Genomic DNA, 16,734 nt, shown 5'->3' with positions numbered 1-16,734 from the left:
GCATTCTCTTCACAAAACTCTGTTAGCCTTTGCCCTGCTTCATTTTGTACTCTAAGGCCAAACTTGCCTGTTACCCCTCCAGCTATCTCTTGACTTCCTATTTTTGCATTCCAGTCCCCTGTGATGAAAAGGACATCTTCTTTGGGTGCTAGTTCTAGAAGGTCTTGTAGGTACTTCATAGAACTGGTTGGGGACATAGACTTGGATTACCGTGATACTGAGTGGTTTGCCTTGGAAATGAACAGAGATCATTTTGTTGTTTTTGAGACTGCACCCAAGTACTACGTTTTGGACTCTTTTGCTGACTATGGTGGTTACTGCACTTATTCAATGGGATTCCTGCCCACAGTAGTAGATATAACAGTCATCTGAGTTAAATTCACCCATTCCAGTCCATTTTAGTTCACATATTCCTAGAATGTCAACGGTTCACTCTTGCCATCTCCTGTTTGACCACTTCTAATTTACCTTGATTCATGGACCTAACATTCCAGGTTCTGATCCAATATTGCTCTTTACAGCACCAGACTTTACTTTCATAACCAGTCACATCCACAACCGAGTGTTGTTTTTGCTTTGGTTCAGTCTCTTCATTCTTTCTGTATTTATTTCTCCACTTATCTCCAGCAGCATATTAGTCACCTACCAACTTGGGGAGTTCCATCTTTCAGTGTCCTATCTTTTTGCCTTTTCATACTGTTCATGGGGTTCTCAAGGCAAGAATACTGACGTGGTCTGCCATTCCCTTCTCCAGTGGACCACGTTTTGTCAGAACTCTTTACCATGACCCATCTGTCTTGGGTGGTCCTAGGGGCATGGCTCATGGTTTCACTGAGTTAGACAAGGCTGTGGTCCATGTGATTAGTTTGATTAGTTTTCTGTGACTGTGGTTTTTCATTCTGTCATTAAGGATAAGAAGCTTATGGAAGTTTCCTGATGGGAGAGATCGATTGTGGGAAAAACTGGGTCTTGTTCTGATGGGCAGGGCCATGCTTAGTAAATATTTAATCCAATTTTCTGTTGATGGGCAGGGCTGTGTTCCCTCCCTGTTGTTTGACCTGAGACCAAACTATGGTAGGGTGATGAAGATAATGGTGACCTCCTTCAAAAGGTCCTGTGCACTGCCAAACTCAGAGCCCTAACCCTGCAGCTGGCCAACGCCAATCCACGCCTCTGCTGGAGACTCCTGGACACTCACCGGCAAGTCTGGGTAAGTCTCTTGCAGGGGTGTTGAAAGAAAGATCCTAAGAAAGCTAAATCTCTAGAACAAATTATCTTCCCCTTAAACAGGCTGACAATATGATGGTCAGTCATGAAAATTTAATAGGAAAGCACTATTCATTTCAGGTCATTCATAGACATCTTATGGTCACTGAATGAGTCTGCAAGAAATTTCAGATCCTTCTCCCTTGTAGCAATTGTAAGTGGTAAAAATATTACTTCAGTATGCCTACACCAAGCCACATTATGATCCAGAAGTAATACTGCAGTTTTTGAAATTATTTAATAAATAGTTTTGATTTAAAGTTAAGAAAAAATTACAAACTTCAGAAAGATTACAAAAATGATCTGTCAAGGAAAGGACTTTAGGAATGAGGTTGGACTCTGCCCCCTCAACCTGCACTTGGTAACACCCAAACCAACCTGGGCAACAAGGGCAGGGAAAGTTAAACAGCCCACACCCTAACTTTAAAGCCTTATTAGATCTGTGAACACCTGCTCTACACTACACTTTCAGTACTTGACAAATTGGGCTCTCTTGGGGATTCAAAAATCAAGGTCAGGAAAGGGACAGCAGTGACACTAAAAAATCAGCCTGAGCCTAGAAGATACTAAAGGATAAATCTTTGTTTTGATGTTCTATCTCAAGACACATTTGCAGTTGTACAAAAAAGAAACGTAAATAGTAAGCTGTACATTTAATTAAAGCAAAATATTTAACACCTTTCGGTCCTGCTGCAATTAAGATATATTAACTGTAAATCTAATAACAAAACTGGAAATAATTTTAGAATACGTATGATCCCTAACAGCCATATTCAAAGGAAAAGACTAAGCTTGAACCTGAACTCGAATTGTTAGGAAGCTGCTCTGTTCACCCCACTGCCAATCACCTAATATTTACAGAAGAATAACCAGACCGTCTATTCAATATACTCGAATTCTGACCATGCTTCAAGGCTATATCTTCTGTATCAAAGATAAAAGGATGTAATATTACACAGGCAAGCTCAATTTAGGATAGTAGATACAGGTCTTATGCCCCCAAATCTTAAATTTATCTTATGATGTATCTCTGCTACTGTTGTACAGATAGCACTATCTTACTTCTTTCACATGTACTGCCACATTTAATAATCAATTTGGAAATTCCTGGAGGTTCAGTGGTTAGGACTAGGTGCGTCCACCACTGTGACCCAGGTTCAACCCCGGGCGAGGAAACTAAGATCCAGCAAGCCGAGCAGTGTGGGCATAATAATAAATTCGATTATTATGTGATTATGACGCACCCGACCCCAAAATATGAGGAAATTCCAGCCTGATAAAACTGGTCCTCATTTGAAGGGCTGCCTGGTATCAATGGGACACGCACTATAGAACTCTATTTCTACTTTCCCAGATTTTAAATAGAGAATTTTACAGCTCTGTCTAGAGTTGAAACTTGAGAAAATCACTGCCAAGAAGTTCTGTAAGTCTGAAATATAGACTCAACAAACCAGCTTTTTTCTCTCCTTGGCTTCCCAGCACATTCCCTGCCACCTCCATCTAGATCCTCTTCATTCCTTGTACGTTGATGTTTCTGGGGGTTCGCATGATTCTCACTCTCATTCTATACTCCTATTCCTCCCTAACCCTGCCCTAACCCAGTATTCCCAGATACCCCAGGCAGCCCCCTCTCCCCATACTCTCTACCCACCTCCATATCTGCCCAACCCTAATACCTTCAAGCATTCCATATATGATTTCCATTACTTGCACACATCATACTATATAATTTAGTTGCTGATCTTTCTCACCAGTAGATTACACGTTTCCTTAAGTCAAAGTTGTACACTGTATAACCTTAACAATTCCTGGCACTTACTGACATTATCAATAAGCCTACTAAATGGAACCTAGAGCCAACCCCAAGGACCCAATCCATTTCTTCATTTACCAGAGCTGACAAAAAAGGATTTCTTAGTTTCCTATACTAGAGCTGAGAATTCCTATTACTTCAAAGTCAACAGGTAAGAAAAGCCTTTATATTAACATTGCCTAAACCTCATCATCTGGTCCCATCACTTCATGGCAAATAGATGGGGGAAGAGTGGAAACAGTGGCTGACGTGATTTTTCTGGGCTCCAAAATCACTGCAGACGGTGATGCAGCCATGAAATTAAAAGATGCTTGCTCCTTGGAAGGAAAGTTATGACCAACCTAGACAGCATATTAAAAAGCAGAGACATTACTTTGCCAACAAAAGTCCATCTGATCAAGGCTATGGTTTTTCCAGTGGTCATGTATGGATGTCAGAGTTGGACTATAAAGAAAGCTGAGCACCGAAGAATTGATGCTTTTGAACTGTGGTGTTGGAGCAGACTCTTGGAAGTCCCTTGGACTGCAAGGAGATCCAACCAGTCCATCCTAAAAAGGAGGTCAGTCCTGAAAATTCATTGGAAGGACTGATGCTGAAACTCTCAATACTTTGGCCACGTGATGCGAAGAGCCAACTCATTGGAAAAGACCCTGATGCTGGGAAAGATTCAAGGCAAAAGGAAAAGAGGGCAGCAGAGGATGAGATGGTTAGAGAGCATCACTGACTCAATGAACATGAATCTGAGCAAGTTCTGGGAGATAGTGAAGGACAGGGAAGGCCTGGAGTGCTGTAGTCTATGGGATCGCAAAGAGTTGGACATGACTTAAGTGACTGAACAATGACAAAAATCAGACAAAACAAAACGGCACTGTACTTCGGTATCTTCTAAGTACAGCTTTCTATTATGATTTTCCTGCAGTGTGTCAGGATAGCCAAAGGGAACCAAAAAAGATCACACTCTCCTTCCCAAAAAGCCCAGTTAATTTCTGGGATCCATGAAGGCAGTCACTGGTCACTGTGCATTAGAAGAATACTGAACTCAGAAGTAAAAAGCCAGTTTGGAATTCCCCAATCAGTCCTTTAAAAGCTGTGTCACCTTAGACAAGTCACTTCACTTCTCTCAGCACACCCTCCTTTAACTGTTCTCGGAATTCCCTGGCAGTCTGGTGGTGTGCTGTCAACGTTGTGGGCCTGGGCTCAATCCCCGGTTGGGAACCTAAGATCCCACAAGTTGCACGGGACGGGAAGAAAAAAAAAAAAAAAAGTCCTACCTTAGCAGCAAGAACTAAGTTAACATAAATGTTTTTTTACTGAACCTATTGGAAAAGGGAACCCTTATATACTGTTGGTGGGAATGTATTGATAAACTGATGCACTTTGGAGAACAATATGGAAGAGGTTCTTTAAAAACTAAAAACAGAGTTACCAAGGATCCAGCAATCCCACTCCTGGGTAGATATCTGGAGAAAAAGAAACTTCAAAAAGATACAAGCACCCCACAGCAGCATTATTTGCGATAGCCAGGAAATGGAAGGAACTTAGATGTCTAACAACAGATAAATGGATAAAGAAGATGTGGTACCTATATACAACAGAATATTACTCGGCTATAAAAAATAATGAAATGATGCCATTTGCAGCAATACGGATGGACCTAAAGATTATCATACTGAGTGAAGTAAATCAGACAGAGAAAGACAAGTATCATATGATATTGTTTATATGTAGAATCTAAAAGATAATGAAAATGAATCTATGTATAAAACATAAACACATTCACAGACATAGAAAACTTATGGTTACCAAGGGGGAAAGGGAGGGCCAGAAAGGGATACATTAGGAGTGTGGGATCAACAGATACAAACTACTACACATAAAACACATGTACTGCACAACACGGGGAACAATATGCAGCATCTTACAATAGCCTACAGGAGGAAATTATCTACCTGAAAGAACACCTGTGACTGAGCCACCCTGCTGTGCACCTGGGGCCAGCACTAACTACCCGGCAGGACCACCGCAAGGGGCTGCAGTCTCTTCTCCAAGGGATTTTCCTGACCCAGGAATCGAACCGAGGTATCCCTGTAGGCAGGTTCTTTATCGTCTAAGCCACCAGGGAAGCCCAAAACTAACTGTTAGTGTAAATCAACTGCACTTCAATTAAAAAAAAAACAAGATTCGTAATTTTCTGTCCACCATCCTATGTAACCCTAATTTTACATGGGTATAGGCAACACAGATAATGGTTAAGAATACTGTGTGGGCTCATATTAGGCTTCTCTACTTAGTAGTCAGGTGACCTTGAGAAGTTTACTTACCCTCTTTATGCTTCATCATGTAAACTAAGGCCAGAATTATCCCCATTTTAAAGTCAGGTTAATGGAATAAAACCTTGAAAACAGTCATGACCCTCAAGGCAGGAAGCTCAAGGATAACATCTAGATAATGGAAAACATACCAGAAGTCAAATTGGATTTGAAGTCAATTTGGATTCCTGCTCCACGATCTTTTCACAAAATCTCTATTCTCTGCAAGTTTTCACTTCCTAACTAGCTAATACCAACCTTCAAAAACAAATTACCCTGGATCCTAAACCAAATTTTAAACCCTGTTCCCCTAAAAAAAATTCTGATCAGCAATTATCCTGAATATTCATTGGAAGGACTGATGCTGAAGCTGAAACTCCAATACTTTGGCCACATGATGCAAAGAATTGACTCACTGGAAAAGACCTTGATGCTGGGAAAGATTGAAGGCAGGAGAAGGGGACGACAGAGGATGAAATGGTTGGATGCCATCACAGACTCGGTGGACATGAGTCTGGGTAAGCTCCAGGAGTTGGTGATGGACAGGGAAGCCTGACGTGCTGCCATCCATGGGGTTGCAAAGAGTCAGACACGACTGAACTGAACTGAATTATCTATTGCATACATAAGTCAAAGATATATTTTACATATGGAATACAGGAAAAGTCACAAGGTTATTAGAGAAAAAAACAGTAGTTATTAAAAATAAAGTAGTTATTAAAAAAAAAAAAGTAGTTATAGAGAGGAACTCAGAAGAATGGGCTGCCTTCTAGTGTAACTTTTAAAAACCCCAAACCCATACCATACACAAAACCCTGAAGCCAGCCTTCCACTGGAAAATCTGGTAGCTGTTCTCAATTTGTTCAAAATGCATCATAGTATTGGATGAGAGCCTCTCTGGGAGAAGAAAAAAGCTTGGAATATCTGGAATTTTAAGGGGGTTATACTCCAAAAATTCTCTTTACAGACTTTGCTCATCTCCATGCCCTCACCTCCCTTCCTGCAAATAAAAAGATATCAGAGTACAAATCCTAAGAGATCCTTGCTCTCCTTGTCCAAGTTAAAGCCTGGCAAGGATGAGACATTCCCATCTGGTTTAAATATCACCAAATGATGAGCTGGTACAACCACACAGAAAATTGGGAGGATCTTGCCTTAAAGACCTTGTAATTATGTGGTTTTGATAGGATTTGTTCTTTGTCTCTGGAGTTAGAGGAGTGGAGTAGATGGCCACATTCAGATACCTGTGTGCCTCACAGGAACACACGCCTAACAAAAGCCCCAGTCAAGTGCTGAAAACACATTCAGGTTTAAACTTGGTTCTCTAACACTACAATTTGATCAAGCTGTGAGGTGGCAAGAACTAATGTAAGATGCACAAAAGTCTGCCTAAGGCCACATGAGGAACACAGCTGGGAGAGCGCTCAGCCTAGCTCCATGCTCTTAATCAAAATGCTCAACATTCAAAGGCTGTAAAAGCTGGTATGTACACCAGTGGACTGACATTTAGAAAACAGTATTGATAATATATTTGAACAACAAAAGTGAGAAATCCAGATTTGTATGATTATATAGCAACTCTAATTAGCTTTATTTTTAAAAAGTTTGCTACTTATCAGTAATAGAACATAATCAGGCTCTGTCCTGAGGACCAAAATAAGCCTTCCCTCCCACCTGTTGTACCTTTCTCCCCACTTCACTAGTAAGACTCAATTCTACTAACCGTCCTGTCAGGAAAGCACTGGGACTATTTAAATTATGTTAGATAAAATAAAACGCTCTCCATCTACAGGGCTTCCATAGCATCAGAGCCATCCCAACACAAAGCTTTCCAAATACAAACTCCTCCCTGTATAACACACACGCACTGCAAATTTTCTGAAACACTCTCTAACAGCTCTACTTGGGGGGAAAAAAATTTTTTTTTTAACTTCAGTTTTAAAGAACACTCAGGTACAGAAAAGTTTCACCTAAATCAACAGAAGAATTACACTCTGTATATTCTAGTTTTGATGCTGGGCTTTTGACTTTTCAAGTTTCACTTTTTAAAATCCCTTTGCTGTAAGGGAAATAAGGGATACGCATTTGGCAATAACCCTTGTCTCTGTAAATCTGTCCCCAGACTCTTCTTAGCAGTTAGCAAACGTAAGCTTTGGAATTTAAGCTCCTTGCAAACCATTAATTAATTAGTCTGGACAGCGTCCCTAGGTCAGTGTCAGATCTTCTTATAGCAGGTAAGAAGGCATACATTGGGGAAAAATGACTTTGTCCAAGGTCATGATTGCATTAGATTCAAGGTTCTACTCACTCTTTTACAAAATCTAAAAACACTGACTCCTTCTTTTATATAACAGGAGAAAAAAAACCCACATACACTCTCCTTGATAAAAGTTTATTTTTATCCCTGCAAAGTATTTCTTAAATTCTACATCTGTTGTAAAATAACAGATCTCCAAGTGAAATGGAATCAACAAGTTTAAAAAAAAGAAAAAGCCATTCATTATGTCTTCTGCCTAGGGATGTTTAATTTAGAGCCTGAAAAACGAAGTTATGATTGGGGGGGGTGGGGATAGGGCACGTAGACTTTAAGGGGTTACTGATAGAAAGCAGTTGTCAATGGCCTGACTTTTAAATGGCTCCTTTTAAACATTTGAGGCCACCTAAATACTCATCAACAATTCTGCTGAAACAGTAACTGCACCATTGAAGCTGGAAGCACCATCTTCACAGGCAACTAAACCTAATGACATCCTGACCAGCAACACATTAGACCCTTGCCTCTCATCTCCTTCCAACTCATTTTCCAGAAGGGACTTGGTTCTGCTTCTCAGTCACTCCCAACTCCCAGCTGCATTCTGTTGAGATGACATCTGTCGGATGGGAAGACGGACCCAGACGGGGCGAGGGAACATGGGGCGCCACCTCCCGCCCCTGCCTCTGTGACCAGGAGCTCCCACAGACGCGGCATAAACACATCACAAGGCAACAAGCCGCTGGAGAGACTGGAAGTCCAATCCCCATCCTGATGAGGCAGAGTGGCCCTCACTCCCTAACAACCTCATTCCTAACTGCCCAAGTCCCACTCGCCCTGAGTAAGAGCTAAACCAAGCTGTTCTCTCCACCTGAGGCCACCAGTTTGCTCTCAATCCAATGCTGCTACTCTGCCTTCTGCTCTCTTACACCCAGGAAAACACATAAAGGGACTATGTTGTGTATGCTTATTTTCATAACTTAAAAAATTTCATCTATACTCTGGAAATGAAGGCTCTAGCAGACAGAGTAACTAGTCCTAAGTCCAGAAAGACAACTTAAATGATTAAAAACAATGAAACAGACGAACGGATGGGATGACTCTAGGCCACATATAAAGGTGTACGGCAATGATGCTTTAAGTGGAGTGATCTACAATTAAAAATTTTAATTTTTTTTTAAAGACAAGAACGCATTTAGTCAAATTCATCCATCTTACAATTATGGAACTTAAGTGTTCTAGTGACCCAGAGATGGCTTTACCCTACTAGTCTTCATAAACTTGGAGGTTGAAAAAGCAAAGTTATCACTGAACTCATCTAATAGTTAATAACAGAAAAAGGAGCATTTTTAGAAGAATTTTCTGAAGTGTACAAAGGTGTTATCTCATTTTTCTCTTTGTTAATCCCATGCTAGGACACAGCAGTTAATAAGTACTCAGGAAGTCCTTGTTAAGCTGCATACAATTCTCATGTCTTAGACAAGTTACTTGCAACTCAGATTTTAAAATCCAGTTACTAGTGTCTCAAACGCTAAGTAATCTAAAGTAAATGAGTGGCCCAATGATATGGCAGGATCCACTCCAAAGGAACTTATGCTTCTGTGTGCTTCTGATGACTCCTCCTCAAGGGGCCCAAACTTAGAAGAAAGTACAGTCAGTCCTTTAGTTCTCAACACGTATTCCACATAATTTAAAAAAAAAAAAAAAAAAGGAGGCTACAATGGTCTTCTAGCCCATAAAACAGGTATATCAGCATAATCCCCAAAGAATATACAATTCTCTTGGAAAGAAAAAAATCAGACCACCAGCTCAATGCAAGGACTGTACAATGGGGAAAGCAAGGTCTTTCTCGGTTACTGGTTTTTAAACCCAAAGATGGCCTCTGCCAAGAGATATACAAGTAGACTTCGTGGAACCTAAATCCAGGAACCTAATTAATTAGCACTTTCATTTCGGGGCATGAGCTGTCCCTCTATCCTTTTCTACAGCCAAACTCTAACGTGGTCCAATCAGAACAACAACGAGAGGTTACCAAAGCCTACAAGCAGCTCCTGTTTTGTAGCACATAAACCAGATTCCTTTTTTTTTTTTTAATTGAATAGTTCACAATGGTATTTTTGCCTTTCTAAAAGAAAACTCTCTCACTGGCAGATTACTGTATGCCTACATTAAAGTATCCTAAATATCCTGGACTTTGTTACTGTCTCCCAAACTAAACAAGTAAATGAGTTGACTACTGATCTATCAACCAGAAATCAAGAAAATTAAGTACCTTAGAGACAAAAAATGAAATTGACAGTTTATCATTTTCTCTAATTTTCCTTATAGCTGTCTCTCAATAATGAACTCAATCCTCCAGTTTTAAATTGCAACAATTAACACTCTTCAAAGGCAATTCTCTCTTCATTCTGCTCTTTAAAAAAGGTTTAGACTGAATGTTTAAAAACAAATCCTATAACCACAGGAAGGGAAACTTTTCCACTGGGAGTAGGGACATAAATCTGTAGCTGCTTCATATGTTTGTAATATCACTCACATTCCATTCTATGAGTCTATTAATTTGTTGATTGGTTAAGAGTGAGATGGATATCTGAGGATCTGGGTGTGACCAATTTACCACTGGCAAAGTCAAATTTAGCTAAACACCCATCCACAGACTACAACAAATGAAGTTTGCTTTTAAGGCAGACACATTCACAAACTAAAACTGTAGGACATACTTAACCCAGCCTCCTATCAAGTGAGAAAAAAAAATTTCTTTAGAGAGGTATAGTTCTAAATCTGTCTTAAAAAGTGGTTACAATCTGGTTCAGGCATTCTTCTGGGAGGGGGGGTGATGAACAAGCTCTAACAACCGATGAAGGTTATAAAAACTCCATGAAAATACTAAAAACTACTGAATTGCAGTTTGAACTGAAGAACTGTATAGTGTGTATGCATATATATATAAACAAAACTGTGTGGTTTTTTTTTTTTTTATTGTAAATTCTTCCTTTGCTCAAGGATATTTCTATTGATAAGCTTTTCCCCCAAAGGTTAAAAGGTTTAAGGTGGCAAAGAAACAGACAGAAAAATCTCAGGACACCAAAGAAACTGGGAAAACAACAAAGAGGATGAGGGCAAAATAAAGCAAACCCAACATTAGGGAGAATGATGGGCAGGAATGAGAGTAGAAAAGCTCCTATCACTCAAACCTCCCCCACACAAAGAGGTATACTTAAGTTCCTCCATGTTCCTCAGGGCAGAACCAACAGGCTCAAAGACGCCGACTGTATTGAAACACTTGAAAGTTTTACACTCTGGCTATAATGTCAAAGGGATCAAACGAATGACCACAAGAAGTTAAAGTTGAAAAATATGTCTATTGTGCCATTTGGGGTTTGACTTAAATCTCTGACTTCTGGATACCACCAGAGAAGAAATTTGTGGAATCTGCCTAGCTATGGCCAAATGATGTATGTTTGAGAATAACAGAGTAGCTTACTGAAGCCATCAAATATCTTCCAATCAAGCTCAGGAGACTCAGAAATTCACTGACCAGCCAACTATTTTTTGCCTAATAATTACACCCCTAAAATTAATCATCTCCAAATACCAGAAAGTGACATGGAAAACACAATTTTTCCTTAAAAAGAAATCTAAGTACATCAAGGAGGAAATGAAAATTCGCATTATAAGGGTAATAAAACCAAAAGTCATATTACTTGTAAATTGAAGAAAGTCCAGGAAGCCAGACACTTGATGTAATTTGAAAAAAGGTTTACTTCCATCTTTAAACTGTATCTCAGGATTTGAGTAACGTCTTTTTGATTTATTACCTTTTGTCACATTTATCTTACTATATTTCAAACAAACTTCTGTGAACCTCAAGTTTTCAATAGCCAGGTAGTTTAGGACCATCACTGAGAAGCAGCTATAAACTGAAGCTACCTTAAGTACCATTAATTAAAGATGCAAAGGTTAAGGACAAAAAGAAATAAATACTTTGTAATTCTTCCCCTTACTTTGAAAAGTAAAATACCAATAAACCCAATCCCCATTTTAACAGTCACTTGTATTCCAAAAACTTAGTGGTCATAATCATCTAGAAACACAGGCATTATACAGCTATCACCATGGAAAACATTTCCTATCTCTTCGTTTGTTGTTGGTTTACTTCAACTATATGAAACCACTTGTTCACAGAAAACGGTTTCTAAAACAACCATTGCTTACATCCTCATCTCTTAAGAACCCTTTGTTCCAACAAGACCCTTCAAGAGCTACAACTTCTAGAAAGGTTTCTCTTTTGTGGTTGTATCAACAATAAATACTCCCAAACTCTTTCCAATTGGCACAGGAGTTTCTTAAACAAAGGAGGAAGCAAGCCTCCTCCACACAAAGGAGATCTCCAGAACACAGCACTAGTTATGTTTGTGGAGTGTTTATTTGTGCCTCTTTAACACCCTTTCTCGGGCTGTGGTATGTACCACTCTCAATACAAAATGGTGGCCATCATGTCTGTCAGACATTCAGAATGGGGAAAGACAGAAAGATCACACGTTTTGTAGGACTTACAATTAATATTCTGACCAAGATAAGGAAATGAGTAGCCAAACCTAAGCAGAGCAACACTACCTATTTAGGAAAAGAGCCCTCCAAAAGGCACGGGATGAGAGAGTGTATAAAGGGTTTACCCCAGCCCTAGTTGCACCACAATACCAACATGGAGGACAACTCACTCCCAGGAAGCGACGGCACACATTTGGGCTACCGAGAACTTACTCAAGTTGCCTAGTTTCAGAAGAGATCCCCACTGAGGCGAACGCACTCTTCACACTCACGGTCCCTAACGCACGACACAAAGCTCCACGGTACCAGTCCGCGCCCGCCCTCCTCCTCCAGAACTAAGCCCTGGGCCCCGATCCCCGCACAACTTCTGCAGGCCTCTGGCTCCAACCGACGCGCACTTCCCCTCAGCAACGGCAAGCAACCGTGTCCACTTCTGGAGAGAGAGGCATCGATTTCCAAACATCTCCCCCACACTAGCGGACCAGCTATTTTCGGAGATAGGAATTTCATCTCCGTTTCTAACTAGTCCAAGAAAAACTCCAGTGTATCCAGTCCGCGTTCCGACCCGGGGGGCGGGGGCATCGGGGTCTCCCCCGACACAGCCCTCCGGGCGCAGCGGCTACGCGCGAACCCCGCAACTCCAACGTCACCACAAAGAGCAAGCCCCGGGGCGAGGGGCGGGGGGGCTTCCTCCGAGGGGGCGGGAGCGGAGCGGCTCCTCAAACTGTCCAGAGGCAGTTAAACCTCCGGCCAACGGTCCCGGGGCGTCCAACCGCCGTCAGGCCGCCTCGGCCAACGCGGGCCCCAAAGGTGGGCGCAGCCCCGGGTCCGGGAGCGGGCGACTGGGGGCGGGGTGGGGGGGGGTGGGGGAGGGGCCGCGGCAGTTGCGGCCGTTGGGGACGGTCTCGGGAACACCCCCCTCACGACCGCCCGGGTCGGGGGCTGCGCGGCGGCCTCCGCTCCGGGTCGCGACGCGGGCTGGCCTCGGCCCTCTGGGCTGACACCGCCCTCCGCGGACGGCTCTCGGGCCGGGGGCCCGGCCGGGCGGGGGTCGCGGAAAGCCTTGGGGCGGCCGCCCCCAGAGGCCCACGCTCACGCCCCCTCGGCCCGGCCCGCGGTCCCCCCTCACGGCGCCCCCGCCCCGCCTCGCCCCCGTCCCCGGGGACCTGCCGGGGGTCCGGAGCGGGGCGGGGGTCCGGGGCCCGAGGGTGGGGCGCCAGGTGAGGCCGCCCGGACCGCCGCCGCCTCCACACAAAGGACCAGGGGCTCCGCCGCCATATTGAAAACTTTCCTCCTCGCGACAACTCGCGGGGCGCGCACCCCGCACCCCCGGCGCCCCGCACCCGCGGCCCCCCGCCCCCGGGGGCCTCCGCGCCCGACCGCCCGGCCGCCCTCGGCCCCCGCGGCTCCGGCGCACGGCCGCGACCCCGGTGCCGGTGCCCCCACCTCTCCGTCCGGATCCGAACCCCGGACCGGCCGCGCTCCGTCCGCCGCCCCCCGCGCCCCGCACCCCGGCCCGGCCTCCCGGCCCCCCGCCGGCCGCGCGCCCCGCTCGAGACTCACCGGCGGCGGCCGCACCTTGCAGATCCCGGTCTGCTCGGCTATGGGCCGTATCTTGTGGATGAAGGCGAAGGGGTCGGCGAACTCCTCCCAGCTGGGCTCGAAGACTGGGCACTCGGGCGGCGGCAGGAACTCCCCCAGCGGGCCGGGGCCGCCTAGGGCCGGCACGGGGCGCGGGCCGGGGGCCTCCATTCTCGCGGCGCCGCGGACGCGGCTGGGTGGCCGGCCTCTGCCTCCTCCGACACCTCGGCCTTCCTCCTCCTCCTCCTCCTCCTCCTCCTCCTCAGACTCAGATCCGGCTGCTCAGACTCCGACTCCGACACCGACCGACGACGCCGCGCCGCGACAGCCACGCCGTGCGCCTCCGCCGCCACGGCGAGGAAAAGGAGTCCCACCCCACCCCCACCCCCACCCAGCCCGCGCCAAGCGCCCGCCCCCGGGCCGGGTGGAGCGGCCCCCGGGAACGGATCGCGGCCTTACGGCCCAGCCCAGCCGGCCTCCACTGACCGTTGACTGCGTGCCAGAGCCCCCTCCCTCCCTCAGGAAGTTACGGGTCTGGGGGAGAGGCTGGGCTCACGGGTGGACCCCCAGTCCCGCCCCTCCCTGCCCTGCCTCGTGGGAGGCGCCCTGGTGGAAGTCCGCGGACATTTGGTCAGACCCCCGGGGGCGTGGGGTGTCGGGGCCGGAGGAGGCTTTTCCAGGTAGAGGGGACAGCTCGAACGTCACAACAGCCTAGAGGTGAGAAAACAACCGGAGAATAAGAAACTAGCACTCTGTACTAGGCCTTGTGCACGTGCTTTCATGATGAATTTTTAATATACACAACAACCCTACGAGGCAGGTACTCGTTTCAATTTAAACATAAACCCAGCGAGGCTCAAGTTGATCAGGCCATTTGCCCAAGTTGCATATAGGCCAACAAGTGGTGGAGACAGCACCTAACCGGAAGGTAGGGTGTTGCAGGGAAGAGTTCTCCTTGAGCAACAAGACGGCGGGTGTGGACAGTGGTATGTTAGCTGCTTGCATCTGCGCTTCTTCCCGCGCGAGAGTCCCAGCTACTGTCACCACTTTGCAGAGCAGACAATAAAAGCACAAAGAAGTTCAGTAACTTTAAGAGATAACATTTTTGACACATTTGGAGGGGTGGGGAGGGTAATGTCCTGCCCCAGAGAAGGGAAGAGAGGGAACTCAAAAAGTAGAACTTCAACCCTAAAAAGACCTCTTTCCTCTATAAGGGAACCAAACCCACGAAGGACTGTTCGCCAGGGCCTCCTTGGTAGGTAGGTGTCAACAGAGTCCTAGTCCTGCTGTTAGATTCACCTGAGGAAAAGTCTCTTATCCTTGAGGATCCTTCCTCTAAAAGGCCACGGAGGGGAGAAGCCTCCTCTTCAGAAAGCTCTGAAGTAAACCCAAAGGTCCTTGGATAAGGCAGATTCTTTCCTTACTGTCTAGGGCTTAAGGATCTTGTTAAGCCAGGGCAGCGGAGGCTGAAGCCAACGGCGGCTGGCACCCTATTGAGTCGTCAGTGTAGAGAGGACGTGAGACTGCAGGTTAGAATGTGCTCATGTGTTCACAGACTCTAGCTGGGGGTGTAGAGGAATCTGTTGCATAAAGTTTTAACTTGGATGGAATATTTGAAAATTTTTCACAATAAAATGTTGGGGAGAATAGTCCTTTTGCTCTCTGCCTTGGGCTCTAGAGGGTCTTGCTGGGGTGGATTTCCTGTCATGTGCTCTCTCCCGGGAGCAGCGTTAAGACTATTATCACACTGAACACTGGCATCCTCCACGCCAGGTAGGCAAAACTCTGAGGCGAACTCCAGACACGTACGGATTACAGCCGAGAAGCAGGACAGCGCGCCCGTCTCCAGCTACCCCCGGGCCGCCCCCGCACGGCGGCTTCCCTGCCCCGCGTCCGCCACTTCCGGTAGAGCCCAGAGCCACGGGATTCCGTGGCCCGCAGACGGGGCAGCCTCTGCACCTCCCCGCGGACGCGCCCTGCAGCTGAGGGAGGGTCGACGGCGGGGCCTCGTAAGGAGCTGGGAGGGGCCGCTCGGCCCGCGGGGACGCGGAGGCGCTCCCGGCCCTTTATGATGCGTGTTTACATGCGCGGAGGGATCCTTCCAGCTGACAGCCGTGCCGCGCCGGCCCTTCTTTTTTTAAAGAGCCCGGCCGCGGACGCTGATTGGCCGGCCGGCGCGGGCGCTGATTGGCCGGCCGGCGCGGCGCTCGGGGGCGGGGCGCGCGCCGCATTGTCTGCTCCGGGGCCGCCGGGTGCCTGGAGGCCGTGCTTGCTCCCGGGCAGAGGTCCGGCTCTCGGGGCCAAGGGCGCCGAGGCTGGGGTGGACCGGCGTTGTGTCCCGGGCCGGGGTCGGCGAGGGGCAGCCCCGGCGGCCGGAGCGGAGCCGAGCCCCATCTGGGTGCCACGTCTCCAGTAACCCCTCCTCACCCGGGACGACACCCCGCCCCGCGGGGCTCAAGTCTCCGGCCGCGGCATCTGTGCCTCCCTGGAGCCGAGCACACGGCCTTGGGGTCTCTGTCCTCCCTCCGCCCGCTCAGCCTGCGGGCCTACCCCGGCCTGCCCGGTCCCTCCCCGGCCCGCGCCCCGGGTCCGTAGCCCACGCCCCGGGCCGGCCGCCCGGTGTCGGGGCGCACCGCGTTCCTTCCGGAAGCCGCGCTGCACACTCGCAACCCAGGGCACGACGTGGTCCCGCGCCCACCCCCGGCTGGGCTCCGGGAGCGGGGAGGCAGGCTCCCGGGCTGGGGCGGCCGGCGCGGCACGTAGCGCACGTGGAGGGCCGCTCCTGCCCGCCGCCGCCTCCCCCGGCTTCCGGGGCGCGCGGTGCGCCTGCCCTCGGCGCGGCGTCCCTTCCACTCCACCCGTCCCTCCCCAGCCCTGGTGGGCCTCCTCTCTGCCCTCCTTTCCTGATTTCCCCGATGCACAGGCCTCTTCCCGACCTGCTCACAGTCCAGCTCGGCTCCTCC

At 47.1% G+C, this 16,734-nt stretch overlaps 1 protein-coding gene across 2 annotated transcripts in view; it reads right to left on the bottom strand.

Moving 5' to 3' along the window:
* Positions 1–14,099, bottom strand: part of KDM5B (lysine demethylase 5B) — a 70,253-nt gene extending 56,154 nt beyond the window's left edge. For both annotated transcript variants that reach the window (XR_006344843.1, XM_043923135.1), the window contains exon 1: positions 13,754–14,099. Coding sequence is in view for 1 of the 2 variants with exons in the window: in XM_043923135.1 (XP_043779070.1) it covers positions 13,754–13,942 (189 nt within the window). In the remaining variant the exon portion in view is untranslated. The remainder of the gene's footprint in view (positions 1–13,753) is intronic.
* Positions 14,100–16,734: the final 2,635 nt, after the last annotated feature.

Source organism: Cervus elaphus, chromosome 14 (assembly GCF_910594005.1).
Source record: "Cervus elaphus chromosome 14, mCerEla1.1, whole genome shotgun sequence".
NCBI classification, from domain to species: domain Eukaryota; kingdom Metazoa; phylum Chordata; class Mammalia; order Artiodactyla; family Cervidae; genus Cervus; species Cervus elaphus.
The sequence above is the reverse complement of the archived record's forward strand: the minus strand, read 5'-3'. Positions and strand labels throughout refer to the sequence as shown.